Source organism: Pituophis catenifer, unplaced genomic scaffold (assembly GCF_029215685.1).
Source record: "Pituophis catenifer annectens isolate HBS135680 unplaced genomic scaffold, rPitCat1.0.hap2 SCAF_2, whole genome shotgun sequence".
Lineage (NCBI taxonomy): Eukaryota > Metazoa > Chordata > Lepidosauria > Squamata > Colubridae > Pituophis > Pituophis catenifer.
This window is the reverse complement of record NW_027256882.1, coordinates 183,662,062-183,686,287: the sequence shown is the minus strand read 5'-3', so window position 1 is coordinate 183,686,287 and position 24,226 is coordinate 183,662,062. Positions and strand designations below refer to the sequence as shown.

The following is a 24,226-nucleotide window of genomic DNA, read 5'->3' as shown; positions in this document are numbered from 1 at the left end:
ATCATAAAATTGGCAGAGCATTGCCTTTCTAACACCTATTTCATGTACAAAGGGAAAAGATATAAACAAATGCAAGGGGCACCAATGGGATCACCGCTCTCTCCAGTTATTGCCAATCTGTTCATGGAGGGATTAGAAATTAAGGCGTTGGAACAAACTACTTATAAACCAAAATTATGGCTCAGATATGTAGATGATACGTTTGTGATCTGGCCCCATGGAAAAGACAAGCTAAACAATTTTCTAGCACATTTGAATAAAATGCATCCGAAGATACAATTCACTATGGAAATGGAGATTGAAAATCAACTCCCATTCTTAGATGTATTAATATACAAGAAAACTGATGGCACCCTAGGACATAGCGTTGAAGGGAAACAATAATAAGGATATAATAAATAATGCTAGGATATGATATACTGGTATACTAGATTCTGTAACCATTAGGTTCTTGTAATACACATATGCCTTTGTATTTGTATCACATATATTATGCCTTTATATTTGTATCTCCTGTAACAAACATATTCTGTTATTAGGCCTGTAATGTATCTGGTATTTGTCAAACATATGTCCCTGCCATTTGACCTGAACCCATATTAATCTTCTCCCTGTTTCTTTCTTGTGCCATCTAAGAGCATGGTACTATCTCAGTCTTAATTTATGTTGATCTGGATAGACTCCTACTTTCCAGGGCCAGGGGGCCTAAGTGGCCAATTGAGTAAACAAAGAAATGCTCAAGATGACTAATTGGGAAGTTTCTATTCCCCCTTGCAGGGCAACAAGGAATGCACGGGCCTGGATTGGGAGGCCAGAGTTGGGTACTAAGCTGACGTCTCTGAGGGTATAAAAGGACGCCATACCTTCCCCAAGGTGTGGCTATCTCCTCTCATGCATTGTATCTGTATGTTCTGGATATAGTTCCACCCAGTATTTTGTTTTTGGCCATAAATAAAATCTGTTTTTTTGCAAGCCTCGTCTTGAGTCTCTCTCTTTGGCATTCTGGTGACTCAAGTGTATTTTGGGACCTTACAGCGTCTACCAAAGAAGACACGCACAAATCGATAAACGCACACTCACACCATCATCCTTCGCAAATAAATTCAGTGCAAAAACTTTAATTACTAGAACTAAATGTCTATCAGATGTTTAGTTCTAGATTGATTTGTATCAATATGGCCTTTCAGTATTAATACAAGGATACAAATAATGAATGTGGTGGTAAATTTTAATTGCTATGACACAAAAATATGTACTCAGACGACACACTATTTAATGAAAGATGAAATGTTTGTATTAAAAGAAAATTTATTTTTTTTTTAAAAAAAATAAAGACTTCAGGCATCTGCTGGCGGCTGTTGGGGCTGCTTTTTGCCTGAATATCCTCCAAAATATTTCATTCTTGGGCAGGTGGGAGGGGGGCGCTTCCCACACGTGACCCCCGAAAATCTTGCCGTGGACTGCGTGCCAAACACCTCAACGGCCCTCAGAACAGGGGGCTAAAACAATATGGTCGCGTTGTGGGCCAAGCATACCCTAAAGTAGGGGTCCCTAATCAACATTGGGCCGCGTAAGAGTCCGGCTGGTGCGCGCGGCCCCACTCTGATCGCGTTGTCGCGGGCAGAGGACGCGCTTGCCCCGCCCACAAAATCATCCCCTTTCCCCCCTCCCGGCCGCCAACCCAGAAAGGTTGGGAACTGTGTCCTAAAGCCATGGTGACCTAGGCTTTGCTTATGCCGCAAACTGAAAGCCATTTGTCGCAGCCGTTTAAAGCGGTGACGTTCCAGCCTTATTTGACACCTTGCGCTTCCTGTCGCAGGGGGACGAGGGTCGTATGATTTTTATTTTTCGAGGCTGGAAACATCTGGATTTTCAGCAGCCCTTAGCCAGTCTATTTTATAGACGAGAGATCCCGGTCTGGGAACAGACTGCAGCCGGCCTTCATAGGCGGAGAAAAGGCGTGCAAAATCGCCCGGCCGCCGCAGCAATGCAGCCGAGTTGATGAGTGGCAGCAACAGCTGCCAATCAAGTTGCCAGTTCTTTCCCCAGGTCTTGTTGCCGGCGGGGCGAAAGGGGCGTGCGCCGGAGGAGGCGGGGCTGGCCTCAAGCCTTTACCCACACAGCGAATTCGCCCGCCACCGCCAATTCCTCCGCCACTGGTCCGGTGCCTGCTTTCTCCAGCTTCCGGCGTTCCTGGCTTGGTAAGTTGAAGGCTTCGAATGTCACTCACTTTTCCAGAATCGGGTGCCGGAGTGGAGGGAAAGCCACCCTTAGACTTTCGTGGTTGGCGTGGCAGATTTGTAAGAGTCTGAATTCCATAGTCAATACCGCAGTGGAATTTGTACCCCGCGAATGACCTCCTCTGCCACATGGGCGTTTTTCCATTCCTCCGGCGGTGGAGTTGCCACTCTTCGCAGAGACGCATAATGCCAACTGTTTCCCTGCCTTTCACAATCCCGCAGCTTTTCCACCAGACACGATGTTCCCAGCAAGACTGGTCGGAGAAATGCGGAGTCGATTGATTTTATAAATTGAGATTCTAGGCAGCCAGCCAATTCCTCGGAGAAAGAGAGGTGGAAGTGAGAAAATGTAGGATGAACTTTATTTTGGGCAAGTTGACATCTCCCACTTTAAAAAACTACCATCATGGTGGATTCAGATGCTCAGTGGCTGTGGTCACCGTCCATTGACAAATTGAGTTCTTTCTTAGATGAATTTATTAGTGTTTTACGACTGATGAAGTGTAGTTTAAGGATACAGTATAGTAATTCATACTAAAGTGTCAGGTGCGAAGAATCAGAATCACTGGTTCTAGTTAAGGTTTATTGCTCAAGCCTATTGCTATTGCTCTACTGCCCAAGGTCAGGACTAAATTGGCACTACATAAGAATTAATGGAATTTCGGTTGGGTAGGAATTTACTTGGATGCATGTGGGAACTACAGTAAGGATTCCAGATTGATTCCTCTTCTATAAGAAGTTTGTTATGGCATATATCAAAATTTATCTAGCTCTGATCACCACTGAACTGGTCTGCTGCAACACACTGTCTTTGGAGATGACCTGCAGGCAACAGGTGGTACAAAATGCAATGGCTTGACTCCTAGTGGGTTAACTAGTAAGCCAGGTGTTGAAGCTAATGATTGACAAAAGGCTTATATGCCCATTCAGAGAGCTGACTGTTAGCTTTAAAACTGCTTATGAAGCTTCTCTACACTGTGTGCACAATTAGTAGGCAAGTTGTATTTTTGAGGATTAATTTTATTATTGAATAACTACAGTGCTCTCAGTCAATCCAAAATGTTAATAAACCTCAAATATTTAAGGAAGTAAAAGTGAGCTTTTGGCTTTCTTACAGAATATGTGTACACAATTATTGGGCAACTATTAGTGTGCAAAATTATGCAACTAAATAAAAAAAAAATTTCCCCGTATCACTCATTTATTTTCATCTGTTAAGGTGAAAATAAAAAAACAACTCAAAATTTACAAATCAACATTTTTGACATTTCAAAAAAAATATCGGTGACCGATATAACCCCTCTTCTATTCAATAACAGGCATAAACCTTCCATTCATGGGCGGGTTTTTCAAGCATTATGTTTAGTTTTGAGTCAATAAATCCTGTTGTAGCTATGCTGGTCTGGTTCTTGCCTACTGAAGCCCACTATACAATAACTTGTATTAATTCTGTGCATCTTACAATATCATAAAAAGAGAATATAAAACATTTTAACATTTTGATTTGTATGTAGTCATCTTGAGTCCCATCAGGATTGGGATGATTTATGTCTTATAAATATTTAAAATAAGCAGGGTGGATTTGATTTAAATCACAATTTAAATCATGATTTAAATCACTAGTAAAAAGGCTTGATTTAAATCAACTCGATTTAAATCATAATTTTTAGAGAGCAACTGTCATCTCTGCTACTCCTTTGACCCACTGTTGACTCACCGATAGTCCCAGTGTTGCAGAATATACAGTCCCAGTGTTGCAGAATATACAGCCTCATGCTACATAACTAAGCTCCATTTCATGCTAAATAAACTAAATTATTTATGTATCTTAAATAGAAAACTATCTTACGATAGATTTTTACCCCAAAAGTTTTTTATTAAAATAAATTCGATAAAAATCAAAAAAATCCAATTTAAATCAAAAATATCCGATTTAAATTTAAAAAATCTGATTTTTTTGATTTTTTTTTAAAAAAAATCATTGATTTTTATCCACCCTGAAAATAAGTATGGTTAGGCAAATGTAGGCTCAGATATTTCTTTTATTGGTCAAGAGCAGAAAAGGTTAAAGTTGTCATTTTTAATTTGTTCAGCAGCAGCAGAAAGGTGAATCTAGAGCATATTTTACTTGAGTTCTGTAAAGGTTGAATTAAAATATTTGACAAAAAAATATTTAAATCAAATTTTCTGATTGTTAATTAATCAAATACATACATATGCTAACTGATTATTGTAATGGAAAATAGTCAACGATTTAGTGGTAAATAAAGCTTTTGTCAGCCCTGGAGGCCATCTTTTCTTTGGATCTTCAGGGCTGCCACACTTAGTGCTGTGGGAAAGTGGGAGGGGGGTTGCATGGAGTTGGTAGAGTTATTTAGCTGTAATAACATTCTTTTCTCTGAGAGTCAAGGACTTTCAGCCTGCACCTGTAGTGGCGTGACTGGAAGGTATCTCCAGTTGGGACAATGGATTTATTGGACCATGTGATGAACATGTGGGTGCAGGGGAAGGGACTTTGACTTTCTTTTGGGTGGGTAAAACCCGGGAGCTTTCATATTCAGGTTTTCCCAGATGTGCCAATATGACATCTCTAATAAAATGGATCTTAGAGGAACTGCCTGCCTTGGAGTCTTACTTGGTTAGGGGTGTTACTTGGAACCCTGATAGCTTTGGTATGACCTAGGAAGGTAACTTAAAATCTTATTTAGGCAGCCAATGTTCAGCTACCCTGTAATATTTGTTTATACAGGAGATAGTTGCCCAACCACTGAAGCCAAAATTTCAGCTACCAGCCAATGGCAGCAATGGCCTACTTTCAGCAGTGTGGCTATTTCCTCTTCATTTAGGCATTGTTCATACCCCAAGCCATTCTAGAAACAAAATAATGATCTAGTTCCTTTGCACCTAGGAAATTGCACCCCTCCACATGCAGCATACCAATTTTGCACTGACACGCTGCCCCATCTACTTACAATATTAACTTCTTGGATTACCAAGTCAATTTTCTTTTGGTTCTTTGATGCAACTCAAATTGCACAACTTCCATTTTGCAAACTGTGAACTTAGATCTCTGCGGGGCTTGGGAGTTGACCACTCTCTCATTATTGTTATCTCACTTTAGAAAATCTTGATTGCCCTAGTTAAGCAATATATACCATATATTTCTCTCATCCTGCCTTTCAGCCTCTGGGATCAAGTAAACCATTAGTCTTTCCTCTTTATGTCAAGGCTACATTGCAATTCATAATGATTTCCTAGCAATTAGAGAAAATAAACTAGAATGGAAGGTCAACTGTCAAAAGATTGAACAGATTATTTCAAATAGAATATATTAAATGTTGTTTCTGTATAGTGTTAGCTAATGCTTCTGGCAATATAGTGTTCTTCCCAGGTTTCATTTTCAGATACCTTCATGTATCCGGGTAACAGTTATTCCTTTCTCCACTTCTCTCCTGCTCTCTGATCAAAAATGCCACCTTTGCTTTATTGCCTTCATAAATGGGTGGTCCTTCCTTTCTTAGGTCTATGTTATTTCTACTCCCCACAGTATTCCATTGTGACTTAGAGCAATTCAGCAAGTCATGCTAGAAGTTCACTTGCCGACCATTTTAGTACAATGCAGGCTATCTTAGACAAAGTCTTATTAAATTATAGAACAGAACAGAACAGAACAGAACAGAACAGAACAGAACAGAACAGAACAGAACAGAATAGAATAGAATAGAATAGAATAGAATAGAATTCTTTATTGGCCAAGTGTGATTGGATACACAAGGAATTTGTCTTGGTGCATACGCTCTCGCTGTACATAAAAGAAAAGATACATTCGTCAAGAATCATAAGGTACGGAACTTCCGGTGGCTCCTCAGGCTTCAGCGGTCGCTCCTTTGGGAGTGCTAGCCCCGTGACTTTGTTAAGCCGCTAGAACAGCGAAATTAGCTGTCTAGCGGCTTGGAAACTTTTCCCTCAGGAAAAGAGGGGAAAGACAGCACCTGGGTGAGGGTACAGCTTCCCAAGAGCTCCAGGAACAATCCTGGAGCTCGAAGGGTAAGAGCTCCCCAGGAACCTGGTAGAGCTCCGAATCCGGGACGTGTCTGCTTCATGCAGAACAAGACGCCGCGACCATCCCTGCAAGCAACTTTGTAACAACATTTGGACTAAAGCACGCAGAGCAAAGACAGGAGACATTATAACTGCAAGTAACAAATTTTAACTCCAGCTGAATACTGTTTCTTTCTGGGTCTGATGAGAACGGGAAAAAGTTGAAAGAAAATGGCGCTGGCTTGTTAAGGGCATGGAAAGTGAAAGTTAAAGAAAAAAGTGCTTGTTAACTTGTTAAAGCTGTCAGCCCCGTTTAACTCTAATGGACGTTGCTTTAAAGAATTAAGACTCTGGGACTAAAAGAATAAAGTTTTGACTTACTAATAAGCCATATTATTGCTTAAAGATCAAGAGTAAAATATTTATTTATATGCCGCCATTCTCCCGAAGGACTCAGGGCGGCGAACGCAAGTTAAGAAACAAGTACAATAAAATCATAATTTAATCCAAATAATTAATTAGTAGTAAATAATAAAGCCCGGAATCAGTCTCAGCCTATTTGTTTGAAAAGCCAAGTCTTCAAGTCCCGATGGAAGGAGCGGAGATCAGGAGCCGTCTGGAGCTCAGTAGGTAATTCATTCCAGAGGGTGGGAGCACCCACAGAGAACGCCCTACCCCTGGGCACAGCAAGGTGACATTGGCTCGCCGTCGGAACCCTGAGGAGAGTGGCCCTATGTGAGCAAACAGGACAGTGAGAGGCAGGCAGGAGAAGGTCATGCAAATATCCTGGACCTAAGTCATGAAGGGCCTTATAGGTGAGGACTAGCACCTTGAAGCGGACCCGGAGAACCACTGGTAATCAGTGCAGCTCACGCAGGAGAGGTGTTATATGGGAGTAACGAGGGGCTCCCATAACAACCCGTGCAGCTGCATTCTGGATCAGCTGGAGTCTCCGGGTGCATCTCAGGGGCAGGCCCATGTAGAGGGAATTGCAGTAATCCAAGCGGGAAGTAACCAGGGCATGAGTGACTGTGCGAAGGTCATCTCGGTCCAGGAAAGGGCGCAACTGGCGCACCAGGCGAACCTGTGCGAAGGCCCCCCTGGTCACAGTCGTTAGATGGTCTTCTAGGGATAGCCGAGCATCCAGGAGGACACCCAAGTTGCGAGTCCTATCAACGGGTGCAAGTTTTTCCCCATCTATCAAAAGTGATGGAGCCTCTGAAACCCGAGAGGCCGGCATCCACAGCCACTCAGTCTTAGAGGGATTGATTTTGAGTCTGTTTCTGCCCATCCAGGCCCGTACCTCCTCCAGGCAACGGGACATCATGGAAAGGGCATCTCTGGGGTGGTCTGGGGTGGAGATGTATAATTGGGTATCATCAGCATATTGATGATATCTCACCCCAAAGCCATGAATGATCTCACCCAGTGGCTTCATATAGATGTTAAAGAGCAGGGGGGAGAGAACCGACCCCTGAGGCACCCCACAATTAAGGGGCCTCAGGGTGGATCTCTGCCCTCCCACCCATACAAACTGAAAGCGACCTGAGAGGTAGGAGGAAAACCACTGTAAGACAGTGCCTCCCACCCCTAACCCCACAAGTTGCTGCAGTAGGATACCATGGTCGATGGTATCAAAAGCCGCTGAGAGGTCAAGTAGGACCGGGATGGAGGAACAAACCCCATCCCGAGCCCGCCAGAGATCATTCACCAGAGTGACCAATGCCGTTTCCGTGCTGTGACCGTGTCGGAAGCCTGATTGGTACGGGTCAAGGTATTCCGTTTCCTCCAGGAATTGTGGGAGCTGTTGAGCCACTACAGTCTCAACAAACTTCGCAATGAAGTGAAGGTTGGAGACGGGATGATAGTTATTAAGTGAGTCTGGATCCAGGGAAGGCTTCTTGAGGAGAGATCGAACCACCGCCTCCTTAAGAGAGGTGGGGAAGTTCCCCTCTCTCAACTAAGTGTTGACAATTGCCTGGATCCAGTCTCTAGTCACCTCTCTGGCAGCCGAAACCAACCAGGAGGGACAAGGGTCCAATAAGCAAGTGGAGGAACTAAGTTTGCCCACAATCCTGTCCACTTCCTTGACAGAAACAGGGTCAAACTCAGTCCAGATATTATTCTCAAGACCCACCCTAGTCTTCTGATTGGATTCTGCCCAGTCAGAGTCCAATCCGATCCGGATCTGAGTGATTTTATCATGCAGAAACTACAAAATCCTCAGCTCTGCCCTGCAAAGGGTCTTCCCTCGCTCCCTGATTGAGGAGGGAGCGGGTCACACGAAACAGGGCCGCTGGGCGGTTTTCTGCAGATGCAATGAGTGCGGCGAAGTAGTGACATTTCGCCGCTTCCATCGCCACTAGATAAGACCTAATATGGGTTCTTAACTGTGTTCGGTCAGATTCAGATTGGGAGGACCTCCAACTCTCCTCTAAGCGTCTTTTCCGAAGTTTCATTTCCTGGAGCTCCATGGAAAACCAAGGAGCAATCCGGGATCTGCGTCGGGTTAGAGGCCGCAAAGGTGCGATTCTGTCCAAGGCGTCAGTAGCCACCCGTTCCCAGGATGCCACCAGAGCCTCAGCTGAATTGCAGGATTGAGATGGAGGATATGGAGCTGAGAGACATTTGGCGTGAACGGAATTTTAAAGAACAAGACTTTACATTTTTCTCAGATAGGCACCAATCTTTTTCTAGAATTGATTTTATATTAATTACAAATGATTTTTTTTCTAGGGTGAAGAAGACGAAGATATGTCCAAGAACTCTAACAGATCATAATCCGGTGTGGATGGAATTGGAACATGGAGAGGTGTCTAAGAGATCTTGGCGCTTAAACGAAAATTTATTTAGATATGAGGGAAATGTGAGAGAATGTAAAAAATTAATGAAAGAATTCTTTGTTTTAAATATGCATAAGGAAACATCCATGGAAATGGTTTGGGATGCAAGCAAAGCATATATGAGAGGTGTCTTAATAAATTTGAATAATGCATATAGATGTAGACAGGGGGAAAAACAGAGGGAATTAGAAGAGGAAATGAAGAAGAAAGAGCAGGTGCTAATAAATAACCCAGATGATAAGAAAACAAAAGAAGCAATTATTTTATTGCGAGGGCAGTTTAATATGTTGATATCAGATCAGGTTGCAACTAATTTGCAATATGCAAAACATAATACCTTTTGTAATGCAAATAAGACAGGTAGATGGTTAGCATCTATGTTGAGGAAAAAACAAAAGTCTTGTACTATAGAGAAAATAGACTATAAGGGTAAAGAGGTGTATCAACAAAATATGATTAAAAAGGCTTTTTTAGATTTTTATACGAGATTAAATACTGATGATAAAATACAAGGTATATAGATAGATATCTGGAGAAGGAGAATATTCTTACAGTCACAGATGAGCAAAGGGAAAGATTGAATCAACCAATATCCGAGGAGGAAATTCTACTGGCAATTAAGCAGTTAAAAGTTGGTAAGGCTCCTGGTACAGACGGATTGACAGCGGTTTATTACAAAAATTTACAATTGGAAATGGTAGAACCCCTTAGGGAATTATTTACTAGAATACAATTGGGAGGAGGGGTACCACCATCTTGGAGAACAGCCTTCATTTCTCTGATTCCGAAAGAAGATCAAGATCATACCCAGCCAAAAAATTATAGGCCAATATCATTACTTAATACAGATTATAAGATTTTTGCTAAAATATTAGCAAATAGGTTAATGTCAGTTATGCAACAAATGATCCATAATGATCAATCTGGTTTTATACATGGGAGACAAATGAAAAATAATGTAAGGCAAATTGTTAATATATTGGAGTATTTGGAAAGGAACAACCAAGTCCCTGCGGTGCTTATATTTTTGGATACAGAAAAAGCGTTTGATCGATTGAACTGGCAATTTTTATTGAAAATGGTGCAGAGGTTGCAGTTTGGAGAATGTTTTACAAAATCTATTAAGGCAATATATCAGGAACAGACAGCGCAAATAATAATTAATGGTAGCTTAACAGAAACTTTTAAAATAGAAAAAGGAACAAGACAGGGTTGTCCCCTGTCCCCATTACTGTTTATTTTAATGTTGGAATTATTGTTGAACAAAATACATGACTCTGATAAAATATGGGGAATTAAGATTAGGCATTATGACTATAGATTACGAGCATTTGCAAACGACTTGGTTGTAACCTTAACTCATCCAGTGAAATCAACTACAGGTTTAATGGAAATAATTAATCACTATGTTCAAGTATCTGGGTTTAAAATAAATATTGGGAAAACAAAGATGATAACTAAAAATATGACAACAAATCAAAAAGAAGAATTAGAAAGAGTAACAGGATGTGCGATAGTTAAAAAGGTTAAATATTTAGGAGTTTATATTACAACTTCAAATGGGAAATTATATAAGTATAATTATGAATCGTTATGGCATAAAATACAGACAGAGATGGATAATTGGAAAAAATTACAACTGTCTTTGTTGGGTAGAATAGCAGTAGTAAAAATGAATGTTTTGCCTAAGTTTTTATTCCTTTTTCAAATGATACCAATACTTAAAAAGGATGCGAACTTGGAAGAATGGCAGAAGGGCATTAATAATTTTGTTTGGGCAGGGAAGAAACCAAGGGTTAAACTAAAAATAATGCAAGATATACGTGAAAGAGGAGGTTTGAAAATGCCCAACTTAAAATTACATTATGAAGCAGCTGTTTTATCAGCAATTAGTGATTGGATTAATTTAACAAATGAAAGAATATTGAATATAGAAGGATATGATTTGGTTTTCGGCTGGCATGCTTATTTAGTGTATGACAAGAAGGTTGATAGGACTTTTAAAAGTCATATATTAAGGAATGCTTTATTGCATGTCTGGAAGAAATATAAATATAAAAATGACAAGATACCTATATGGCAGTACCCAGATATGCGATAGAGAATATAAGTATAGAACAAAGACAGGATGTAATTACATATAAAGAAATTCTTAACACAGAGAGAGGTATATTAAAGTTAAAGCCCTTGAGAGTATTAAGGGAAGAAAGGGTAATCCAAACTTGGTTTCAGTATGTACAATTACAAACTAGATGGAGAAAAGATCAGAACATTGGTATTATACAAAGTGAAGAAAATTTGGTAAAACAAATTAGAGACCAGAGTCAAATGCATATAAAAAGGTTGTATAACATATTGATAGAAACAGACTCGGAACCAGAGTTAGTTAAGGATTGTATGATAAAATGGGCACAAAACTTTGAACAACCAATAATGATGGAAACATGGGAAAAGATATGGGTAAGAAATGTAAAATTTACACAACCGCAAAATTTGAGAGAAAACTTTTACAAAATGTTTTATAGATGGCATTTAGATCCCAAAAAGTTAGCTTGTATGTATCCGAATGTACAATCTAAATGTTGGAGATGTGATTGTGACGACGCTACTTATTTTCATGTATGGTGGACTTGTAAAAAGGTTAAAGCATTTTGGATAAAAATTTGGTGGATTATTCAAAATATTCTTAAAAAGAGGATAAAGTTTACTCCACAGTTATTTTTGTTGGGTATAATCACGGAATGTACGGTTATAGAGACTAATTTGATCCTGAATTTAATAACTGCAGCAAGATTGTTAGTGGTGCAGTACTGGAAGAAGGAAGATTTGCCTACTACTCAAGAATGGATATTAAAAGTAGCAAATTTAGCAGAGATGGCAAAGATCTCAGCGTATTTGAAGGACTATTCAAATGAGAAATATATGATAGAATGGAGAAGATGGATAGATTATATTCAAAATAAATACCGGACTAAAAAATTTCAAATAGCTTACGAATAGATAGAGAGATGTTATTATGTATTCAAATTTAGTTTAGTAAATGGGGAGTTAAAGTATTAGAGAGATGTAAGAGGTTATAATTAATTAGTCTATGTTAAATTATGATTGTTGAATGTTATACCCTGTATTTTGCTCTGGGAAGTAGGGAAGGGGGTGGGTGGGAGGGAGAGGGTTGGGGAAGGGGGGGATATATATGTAAACTTTTTAAAACTTTTCAATAAAAAAAAAGAATCATAAGGTACAACACTTAATGATAGTCATAGGGAAACAGTCAATATAAATCTTAAGGATACCAGCAACAAGGTTACAGTCATATAGTCATAAGTGGAAGGAGATGGGTGATAGGAACGATGAGAAGATTAATAGTAATGCAGACTTAGTAACTAGTTTGACAGTGGGAATTATTGAGGGAATTATTTGATTAGCAGAGTGATGGCGTTCGGGGAAAAAACTGTTCTTGTGTCTAGTTGTTCTGGTGTGCAGTGTTCTATAGGGTCATTTTGAGGGTAGGAGTTGAAACAGTCCAGAATGCGAGGGGTCTGTAAATATTTTCACAGTCCTCTTTTTGACTCGTGCACTATACAGGTCCTCAATGGAAGGCAGGTTGGTAGTAATTGTTTTTTCTGCAGATCTAATTATCCTCTGAAGTCTGTGTCTGTCTTGTTGGGTTGCAGAACCAAACCAGACAGTTATAGAGGTGCAGATGACAGACTCAATAGTTCCTTTGTAGAACTGTATCAGCAGCTTCTTGGGCAGTTTGAGCTTTCTGAGTTGGCGCAGAAAGAACATTCTTTGTTGTGCTTTTTTGATGACATTTTTGATGTTGGGTGTCCATTTTAGGTCGTGAGATATGGTAGAACCTAGAAATTTGAAGGTCTCTACTGTTGATACTGTGTTTAATAGCATTATTTACATTTATATTTGCTAATTTTTTTGTCCATAATTTGAATAGCATCTGAAATTAATTACAATTTTAATGTTAGTATGGCTTAAAAATCTGCTGCATGAAATATATAGCTAATGGAATGCCATTTCTGTGTCTGTTTCCTTTTTCAGAACTGAAGTGTATCCCTAGCTGATGCTGAATAAATCTCATCATGGTAGCTGAAACCTTAGGCCTGGAAAGCTCCTCAATATGGGTGCTGGCACTGTTGGGAACTTTTACAGTAACTGTTCTTGGACTGGTGCACAAACTAGGACTCATTTATCAATTCTGGCATCAGGTAAAGCCATTTTACAACAAATTTCTGAAATAAAACATCTGGAATCATACATATCCAATGCATCCTCAGTGGAAGCTGTATTCTTGAAAAAATTATTCAGATAATTAAATATTTTTAGCAGGTGGCTTTTAAGAGAAAGTAAAAAATTAAAACTAGTTTTTATATATCTGCAGTTCATTCCGCTGGCTCTGTATTAGAGAGAATTGTGGCAACCAGATTTTTATTGTATGACTTCTGTTAGCATCAACATGTGTCCTTATCCTTTCTAGGTGGACCCTAAAAGTACCCGGCATGGTGGGGAGATAGTGGCAGAGGTGCTAAAAGCTCATGGTGTGCGTTACTTGTTCACGCTTGTGGGTGGACACATCTCCCCCATTTTGGTGGCTAGTGAGAAATTGGGCATTCGTGTTGTGGACACAAGGCATGAGGTGACTGCTGTATTTGCAGCAGATGCAGTGGCCAGGCTCTCAGGTATTGCTTTGTACTACTTTTTTCTGTGGGAGGAATACACAGACCCAATGACACTTTGTTTGAATTTTTATGTTGCAGGAACAGTGGGAGTTGCTGCAGTGACAGCAGGACCTGGAGTAACAAATACTGTGACAGCTATGAAAAATGCCCAAATGGCAGAATCTCCCGTGTTGCTGATTGGAGGGGCAGCAGGCACATTGCAGAAGGTAGACTGCTCCAGCCACTGGCTCTGAAGTTTGAAAAAGAACAAAGGCACAGTTTGCTAATATTGTTGATTTGTTTTGTTAGATACCTAGGCTTTCTTCCACACCTAAATTAGCTTTTGCAGAGCATCTGTGTGGTAAACAAGCCACTTTTTATAAATATTTGTGTGCCAGCTATTTCTATGTGAAATTAGTATAAGAGTGAGCTTTCAGTTTTTTCTCTCCATTCTTCCTCTTCTCAGGGCCGAGGAGCTCTCCAAGATATTGACCAATTATCTCTATTCAAGCCACTCTGCAAATTCTGTGCTTCAGTGAACACTGTCAAAGATATTGCTCCTGTGCTGCGAAAAGCAATTGCTGTTGCCCAATGTAATACGCCAGGTATGTCCTTGTTCTACTGACTTGAAATTAATCTGGCCTGTTTGCCCATAATTACAGTTTCTAAGCAGAGGGAGTAGCTTGGTAGGAGTGATTGCTGGCATACTTCTGTCCCGTTTGCTAGGATGTTTGATTTAGATCTCTTTTTGCTTTCGTTACCTATCTTGGAAATCAGGAAGTCTTTCCCTTAGGCCAGTGTCATTGTTATATACCGGTACAAGCTAAAACAAAGTAAAAATTTCAAGAATTTACCCATAGCAACTTGGAGACGCTTTGAAGAAACACATCTTTTATTTTAGCATAGCACTTTTTATTTCTGAATAGTACCCACTCCCAGCAGTGTGTTTGCCCATCATTTGAAAAACAACTCGGTCTGGGGTTTGCAGCACACCTTTCACACATCTCCTTGGCTCTTAATCTTCCCATTTAATGCTCAGAAGTAGACTCTCAACAAGTCTGGAGACATTATTTGTGTATTTGGGAGGAATACATTGGTATATTGAAGTACATTTCAAGACAATCTTCCCTCTCTTCTGTTGTAAAATTGCTTCAGTAGCTTTATGCCATGCCTTAGAATAGGGGTCCTCAAACTTTTTAAACAGGGCCAATTCATGGTCCCTCAGACAATTGGGGGGCCGGATCGGCTGGGTGGGCGTGGCTAGGTGGTCATGTGACTAGGTGGGCATGGCCAATTTAACAGTCCATTGAACAATGCACACAAACTTTAATTTGTTTTGCTCCTGGGGGTGTTTTATTTCCTTTTGTTTGCATGTTGCTCTTTTGGTTGCCTTTTCTTTTTACTAGATCGTTTTTTCAGTTGTTTAGGAGTCTGGTGGTCCACTTCAGGAAACTCAGTTTTGCAGCAATTCTTCTCAGCCCCAAGGAGCTTGAGAAATCTCTCTTTCTCTCTCTCTCTTTCCTTCTCTTTCTCTTTTCTCTCTCTCTTTCTCTCTCTCTATCTCTCTCTGTGTCTGTCTGTCTCTTTCTTTGTCTCTCTCCCTCCCTCTCCCCCTCCCTCTCCCTCTCTCTTTCTGTCTCTTTGTCTCTCTCCCTCTCTCTTTCTCTCTCACTTTCTCTCTCCCTCTTTCCCTTCCTCTCTCTCTCCCCCTCTTTCTTTCTCTCTCCTTCTCTCTTTCTCTTTTTCTTTCTCTCTTTCTTTCTCTCTCTCCCTCTCCCCACCTCCACAAGCATCCTGCAGGCTAAAAACAGGCAAAACCAGCTTGTTTTTTGGCCAAAAAAGGGCCATTTATGCCTGGATTTTTGCCTCCTTTCACCCCCTCCCCACCTCCATAAGCATTCTGCAGGCTAAAAAAATGAGGCAAAAACGGCTCATTTTTTGACCAAAAACAGGCCGTTTTTGCCTGGTTTTTTACCTCCTTTCACCCCCCCCCACCTCCACAAGCATTCTGTAGACCAAGATTGTTGAGCTTAATTTAATTTAATTTAATTAATTCAATTTATATGCCGCCCTTCTCTGAAGACTCAGGGCGGCTCACAATACATTTTAAAAAATCATTATAAAAAAACATTAAAAAATTAAAAACATTAAAAACTCATTCACGCCATTCATGGCCGGATCTCGCCAGATCACAAGAGCGAGATCAACGGCCCCAGGCCTGCCAGAAAAGCCAGGTCTTCACCACTTTTCAGAAGGCCAATAGGGTGGGGATGGTCCGGACCTCAGGAGGTAACTGGTTCCAGAGAGCTGGAGCAGCCACAGAGAAGGCCCTCCTCCGCAGGCCCGCCAGCCGGCATTGTTTAGCTGACGGGACCTGGAGGAGACCAACTCTGTGGGATCTTACCAGTCGCTGGGAGCTATGCGGCAGAAGGCGGTCTCGAAGATAACCTGGCCCTGAGCCATGTAGGGCTTTAAAGGTAATAACCAACACCTTGAATTGTGCCCGGAGTCCAATAGGGAGCCAGTGCAGCTCGCGGAGAATTGGTGTAATGTGGGTGCATCTAGGTGCACCCACGATAGCTCGCGCAGCTGCATTCTGGACCAACTGTAGTCTCCGAACACTTTTCAAGGGTAGCCCCAAGTAGAGCGTGTTGCAATAATCTAACCGTGAGGTGACAAGGGATGAGTGACTGTGAGGAGAGCCTCCTGATCCAAGTAGGGTCACAATTGGTGCACCAGGCGAACCTGTGCAAAGGTCCCCCTAGCCACAGCTGTCAGATGTTGCTCTAATCTTAGCTGTGAGTCTAGGAGGACACCCAAATTGCGAGCCCGTTCTGAGGGGGACAATTTCTCCCCCCCCCCAGAACCAAGGATGGACAATCAACATAGTCTTTAAGAGGCAATACCCACAGCCACTTGGTCTTGTCTGGGTTAAGTCTGAGCCTGTTGACTCCCATCCAGGCCCTCACAGCCTCCAGGCACCGGCACATCACATCCACCGCATCACTGAATTGACGCGGGGTAGAATATACAGCTGGGTATCATCCGCGTATTGCTGATACCTCACCCCGTGTTGTTGGATGATCTTACCCAGCGGCTTCATGTAGATGTTAAATAGGAGAGGAGAGAGGACCGAGCCCTGAAGCACCCCGCAAACGAGGGGCCTAGGGGTCGACCTCTAACCTCCTACCAACACCGACTGTGACTGACCAGAGAGATAGGAGGAGAACCACCGTAACACGGTGCCTCCCACTCCCAGCTCCCTTAGTCGTCCCAGAAGGATACCATGGTCAATGGTATCGAAAGCCGCTGAGAGGTCAAGTAGCACCAGGATGGAGGAATGACCCCCATCTCGGGCTCGCCAGAGATCATCCATCAGCGTGACCAAAGCAGTTTCCGTGCTGTAGCCAGGCCTGAAGCCAGACTGAAAAGGGTCTAGATAATCCGTTTCCTCCAATGACTGCAGGAGCTGAAGTGCCACCACTTTCTCTACAACCTTTCCCACAAAGGGTAGGTTGGAGACTGGACGAAAGTTCTTTAATTCTGCTGGATCCAGGGAAAGCTTCTTGAGGAGGGGCCTTACAACCGCTTCCTTTACTGGTTGCGGGAAGGCCCCTTCCCTCAAGGACGCGTTAACGAAAGCCTGGAGCCAGCTTTGTGTCACCTCCCTGCTGGCCAAAACCAGCCAGAGAGGCACGGGTCCAACAAACAAGTGGAGGAACTCATCGCTCCTACAGCCTTGTCCACTTCCTCAGGAGTCACAGGCTCAAACTCATCCCACACAATGGGACTAAGACCTGCCCCCATCATTTCGGTTGGAATTGCCCAATCAGAGTCCAAGTCCATCTGAATCTGAGCGACTTTATCTGACAGAAACTGCACAAATTCCTCAGCTCTACCGTGCAAGGGCTCCTCCACTCCCCCTACATTAGGGAGGGAGCGAGTCACCCTAAATAGGGAGGCCGGGCGTGAATCAGCGGATGCAATAAGTGCGGAAAAATGCAAACATTTTGCCGCCCATCTCGCCACTAAATAAGTCCTAATAAAGGTTCTTAAGAGTGTTTGGTCAGATTTGGAGTTACTGGTCCTCCAGCGTCGCTCTAGACATCTCTTCTGGCGCTTCATCTACCGGAGCTCCTCGGTAAACCAGGGAGCTTTCTTGGATCTACCGCCATGGAGAGGTCGCAAAGGCGCAATTCGGTCCAGTGCCCCAGATGCCGCCCTATTCCAAGCAGCCACCAGGGACTCAGCCGGACTGTGGACAAGGGAATCAGGTATCTCCCCAAGCTCCTTCTGGAACCCTTCAGGGTCCATTAGGAACCTGGGGCGGAACCACTTAATCGGCTCCACCTCCCTGCCTCCCGAAGGCAAGTCCTGCGCTCTGCTGAAGGGTGGGTGGGGCAATGTGGGCGGTGCAACCTCGTGGTGCTCCGTGGGCCGGATTAATTGCTTCAGTGGGCTGCATGCGGCCCGCGGGCCATAGTTTGAGGACCCATGCCTCAGATCAGATACAGAGAAATGCCATAGCTACCCAGTAGAAAATTCACACTTCCAAAACTAACATTTCTGGAATTTCTTGGATTTGGAGGTATTGGGCAACTACCGTCTGGTTTCCAGCCTTTGAGCATTTATAACATTGGTGAAGATTGTCCAATGGAAGACAGACCACGTGTTTTAGCAGTTTTGTGATAAGAATGGTCATGATCTTGGCAGGAAAGTGTGCTTACTTAATGTTTATTGAAGGTAAAAGATATTCCATCTTTAAAAAGAGTCTTACTACTGTGTTTCCACAAAAATAAGCCCTAGCATGATTTTTTAGAATGCTCCTAATATAAATCCCAGTTAAGATTGTCAACCCTTGGTGGGTGGGCATGCCAGCACAGGAAGCAGTGAGCACTTGGGGGCCGACAGTGTCTGGCCGCTGCCTGCTGGCCGCTTGGCCAATGCCCCCGGGCTGTGCAATCTGTAGAGTGCAGGTGAGTCCGAGTGCTGTGACCACTGGCCTGGCCCTCAAAGCAGCAGGCAGAGGCAATGGTGCTGGGGGAAGGCATGTGATCCGGCTGCCAGATGTGATGTGCGGCAAGGAAAGACAGATGGTGGGACAGAGTGGGTAGCTGGCAATGGGAGACTCATCCTGCTTGTGCATTGGAGCTGGAGGATGATGTTGGACAGTGGGTCCAAGCACGTGGGGCCACGGCATGGCACCACCCTCACCCTGCCATCTGCCTTGCCTTCTCTGTTCAGTGATAGTACTGTAGAACCTCAGTGATAGTACTGTAGAACAAGATTGCCAACAGAAATGCCGAGAAAAAGGAGGGGCAGGAAAAGGAGGAGAGTAAGTAGGAGAGGAAAGATGACAAGTAAGAAAATGAGGCCAAAAAGAAGAGGAGAAGGAGAAGAAGTAGTATTAGTAACCAGGTTTTCTATTTGTAAATTAAAAGCATTAAATTGCACCAGGCTGCTCTGGCTGAAGGTTCTTTCCTGTCAGTGGCTTGGGAGGGACCGAGAGCCAGATGAGTTCATGGCTGCCTGAAATGTTCTTGCAGCGGCTGCTGGACATGGAATGGGCGGCCCCATGCCTCCGCCTGCTGCCGGTGCTGCCTGCAGCAGTCCCAGTTGCTACAAGCAAGTGGTGAGCGCGTCAAAAGAGAAAACCAGTACTCATCTGCCATCCCTTGCATTGCGGAAGGCGGCGAAATGTAGAGAAGAGTCACCTTCCCTTCGGGAAAGAGCCAAGAGGTGTTTTAATAGCAGGTCAAGCCAGTTGTTATTCAGATGACATCCCAGCGTGTTTTGGAAGGGAGAAGGCGCAGCTCCTATTGCCCATGCTGGGGTTTTAATGGCGGCGGCAAGAGACTGCAGGATTTATTTTAAAAAGAGAGAGAGAGCGTGCACGCTCGGCCTCCCACCAACCTTCCTTGAATACCATTGACCCTTATTTAATCCTAAACGGGGGCCAAGCACACAAAGGTGGCGGCATGGCCCCACCCCTGGCCAGACCCCTGCGTCGCCTCTAGTCAGGCAGAGAGTCTGGGTACAACAAACACAACATGTGCGCATGCATGAGAATGAGTGGCTTTTTCCCAAAGGAAGGGTGGTTCTTTATGTTTCGCCACCTTCTGCAATGCAAGGGGTGCTGGGCGAGTTCCGCATTTCGCTTTCAATGCACTCGTCGCTTGCTTGCAGCAACTGGGACTGCTGTGGGTTCTTCGGGGTGGCCTGCGGGCTTTCCTGGTTAGTAGAGGATGAAGCCTGGGATCATCGGTGCTGATATTGTAACCTTGTTAAGAATCCGGGAGATGGGTGGAAATCCAACATTTCTTTCAGCCTGCTTTCCTAGTGATCGGACTAGTCACCTTTCTCCACTGAAAGACACATGCATGTCACATGAATGTATGCAATATGCACTCACAGGTGAATCTGGAGAATCGTCTTCCAGCTCCACCTCACACACGGGACAAGCCTCCCGCAGCCACCCTGTGAGGACTAGCTTCTCCCCCCCCCTTCCAAGAAAGTATGAACTCTTGAGAACTTTGTATTTCAAAAGGAACCTTTTATTGAAAGGGATGAAAGCAAGTCAAAACTCAAAGCAGGCTCTGGGGTCCCTCAGGGCATGCAGTTCAGGATAAAGAAAATTAGGAACCCCCTCCTCACCTTCCAGTGTGGATTCTGACCAATCCGCTATGTAAATACAAATTGTACCAAGCCTCTCTGAGAAACAGATACAAAGAGCTTCTCAGGGTCATTTTACAATCCACTCATTTCCCCCCCACCTTTCTCTTCATTTCTCAGGGTGTGAGAATTCTTTAGGCATTCCTGGCGCCAGGAAATGGTTATAAATCAGGTTAAAGTTTATACAAAGAGGATCAGGCAAGAAATTGGATACTTAGGACACTTAGGAAAAGAACTAAATGTGACAACTCCAAATCCCCACCCCACTTCTTCCATGAAGAATGGTAGATACACGGATCTGACACATCCGCCCGCTCCGTCCCACCATCTGTCTGCTTGCCATGCAGCGCATCTGGTGGGTCGGATCGTGTGCCTTTCCCCCGTGCTTCTGACTCCGCCTGCTGCTTTGAGGGCCAGCCTGGCAGTTGTAGCACTCGAATTCACCTGCGCTGTATGGGCTGCGTAGCCTCAGAGTGTGCTGGCCAAGGGGCTGGTGCTGCGGCTGCTGCTGGACACTGTTGGCCCCCATGCGCTCGCCTTCTCTTGTACACGCACTGAGGGGGTGGCACCTGGCTTGGTTGATCACCCTGATAACATGTTTTCCCGAAAATAAGCCCTAATGTGTCTTTTGGAGCAAAATAAAATAAATGACCGAGTTTTATTTTCGGGGAAACACAGTAATATAAAAAAAAATTGATTATAAATGTCTTTGCTTGGTAACAAATAATAAAGATTGGATGCGCAATTGTCTGATCCAATGAAGAAATTAAACAAAATATGTATTGTTTGACTTTTTAATAGCTTTATTTTGTCATCTTGCTTCACAGAAGATACTAGAATTGCCTTTTCTGTATTAATAATAACTGATGGTTCTTAACAATTGAGGGCAAAAAATCAAATGTTCCATCAGTGATAATTTTTAGAACAGTATGTGACAGCTGGTAAATTGTTTAAGACAGTAGGAATGAATACTCATTGAATGGTCTCATGAAAACCATATTTTTCTAGCATGTTGACATTGTAAAATGGATTTTTTTTTAATTTGATTTATTTTGTTTGTTTACACCCGCCTCATGATTAAGTGACTGTATAAGACATAAGGTTAAGTGACTGTATAAGACATAATAGTGCTATATAAGATACGGTTATTCATTTAACTACAGATTTTTCTTTTAACATTATATCTTCCACTAAAAACTTTGTTAATCTTACAGGCCCTGTGTTTGTAGAGTTTCCTTTGGATATTCTATATCCTTATCATTTGGTTGAGAGAGAGATACTTAGGAATGCTTTTCCCAAGAGCCTGAAAGGAAAGGCCTTGAACTGGTGAGTTGTGAATTTTTGCTATCAGGAAAGATTTTAATGGATCAGTTGGCTCAAAGAAAGCCCAATGATAGATTGTTGCAGTATAGAAAATCAAGGGGAAGTTCATTAATATGTGCATTAGATGCTGCTATGGAATATTTTTTGTCATATATATGTATGCATACATAAGGTAAAGGTTCCCCTCACACATATTGCTAGTCATTCCCGACTCTAGGGGGTGGTGCTCATCTCCATTTCAAAGCCGAAGAGCCCACGCTGTCCGAAGATGTCTCTGTGGTCATGTGTCCGGCATGACTAAACGCCAAAGACACACGGAGCACTGTTACCTTCCCACCAAAGGTGGTCTCTATTTTTCTACTTGCATTTTTTACATGCTTTCAAACTGCTAGGTTGGCAGAAGCTGGGACAAGTAATGGGAGCTTACCCCATTACGCGGCACTAGGGATTTGAACCGCTGAACTGCCGACCTTTCGATCAAGCTCAGCGTCTTAGCTACTGTGTCCCTTATGCATACATACATCTATGCATGTAAACACATACTGTTTCTGATCATTTCTGGATTTTGTTTCTGATTGTTCAGGGAAAGTACGAAAAAAGACTAATACAATTCCAGGTAACCTACATTATTTTTCTTAGATTTTTTTAAAATTAGATCTTCCTGACAATCTCTTTATCCCAGGGGTCTCCAACTCCTGGGCCTTAGTCTACTACCAGGCCATCTTCTGTTTGGAATTTGACTGCACAAATGGCTGGCCGGAGCACATGCAGTGGCCCGCTACTTGTGCAAGGACTGTGTGCACGTGTGCGTCAACTGCCACTCACATGGCCCAGTTTTTCCCCCCTCAGTCAGGCTGCCAAGCCACAAAAGTTGGAGACCACTGCTCTAGACTAAAACAAGCATAAAATTTGAAAAATTTCTCTTGTTTAACCCTTTTTATAGGACAGTTTCTAAATTTGGCTGAGTATTTTAAGAGAACTGTCTTACAGTGCATACTTAAATGCAACATATTTCTCCAAATTGTAGAAATAATAGATTCTGCATATTTCCTGTTCTTGCTTTGGATTCTATGTTCTATGTGAGATGCTATTGGCATCCACTTAATTTAAAGGCATAATTTCCTGGGATAACATGGTGACTTTGTGAGCCCAGGAAAATTTGCAGCTTTAAGGAGCCAATACCATCTCTAAAGCAACTGAGCATCCTGATTGACAGTAGTGACAAGGAATGCTGTTTACCAGTTTAGACTAATCTGCCAGATGTGAAGTTATTTGAAATAATTAGTTCAAATCAATAAACCATTTTTAATCATTTTAAATTAGATTTTTGTGGTCTGTTCTAAGGTGAGCTACAGGTAGGCTAGATTCAAAATTCCAATAGGTGCAGAAGCAGAGCATGCAGCAGCTATTTTGTTCCAGTTGCAGGGGAATCAAGTTAATTTCCAGGTTATTTTCAGGGTGCTGGCAGTTCCTCTATAACTTTAAATCAGAATTCGATAATTTTGTAAGCAACAAGAGCACTTTTTCAGACAAATGGCTGTCCAGTCTCGTCACTTTTCCAGTGATGGAGCATCCACAATTTCTGAAGGCAATCCATTCCATTGTTTATTGTTTTCACTATCAGGAAATTTCTCCTAAATTCTAGGCCTCTTCTCTCCTTGGTTATTTTCCAACCATTGCTTCTAGTCTTGCCTACTGTGCTTTGGAAAATAGTTTTCCCTCTTCTTTTTTGTGGCAGCCACCTAAATTTTGGAACACTGCTATCCTGTCACTCTTCTTTTCATTACATCATGGATGTCAAACTCAATTTCATTGAGGGCTGCATCAGGAGGGCTGGGCAGCCCTGGCTGACTGGGTGGGTGTGGCTGACTGGGTGGGCGTGGCCAGCTTGACACCATCACGGCGTGGCTGACTGGGTGGGTGTGGCCAGCTTGACATCACTCCCCAAACTGCTGCCATGTTTCTTCTTTACATTGGGTAGACTGAGCCGAAGCCACGCTGGCTCGATGTTTCATCTTCGCATTGGGTAGACCGGGCTGAAGCCATGCTGGCCTGATGTTTCCTGTTCACATTGGGTAGATCAGACTGAATTGACGCAGGTAGACCGGGTCAAAGCAACATGGGCCAGCCCCTTACCTTTTCCAAGATGGCCCCGTGGGCCAGATCTGACCATATTGCGGGCCGGATCTGGCCCATAGGCCTTGAGATTGCATTAGACTATCCATACACAATTCCTGCAATTGTTCTTCATATGTTTTAGCCTCCAGCCAGCTAATTATCTTTGTTGCTCTTCTCTGCACTCTATCCAGAATCTCAGTACCTTTTTTATATTGTGGTGACCAAAACTGGATGCAGTATTCCAAGTGCAATTTTACCAAGGCCTTATAAAGCAGTTTCATGTTATCTTGATTCTATCCAGAGGTGGAATTCAGCC

At 42.8% G+C, this 24,226-nt stretch overlaps 1 protein-coding gene across 6 annotated transcripts in view; it reads left to right on the top strand.

Moving 5' to 3' along the window:
- The first annotated feature begins 1,736 nt into the window (after positions 1-1,736).
- Positions 1,737-24,226, top strand: part of ILVBL (ilvB acetolactate synthase like) — a 49,424-nt gene continuing 26,934 nt past the window's right edge. Inside the window, exons 1-7 of one of the 6 annotated variants that reach the window (XM_070938292.1) lie at positions 2,116-2,201; positions 9,018-9,147; positions 13,181-13,347; positions 13,617-13,818; positions 13,897-14,024; positions 14,264-14,402; positions 21,684-21,795. In XM_070938292.1, the coding sequence (XP_070794393.1) occupies positions 13,222-13,347; positions 13,617-13,818; positions 13,897-14,024; positions 14,264-14,402; positions 21,684-21,795 (707 nt within the window). In that variant the 5' untranslated portion in view covers positions 2,116-2,201; positions 9,018-9,147; positions 13,181-13,221. Of the gene's footprint in view, positions 2,202-9,017; positions 9,148-13,180; positions 13,348-13,616; positions 14,025-14,263; positions 14,403-21,683; positions 21,796-24,226 lie in introns of all 6 variants that reach the window. The other 5 variants (XM_070938293.1, XM_070938290.1, XM_070938289.1 and 2 more) reach the window with 5 other exon arrangements.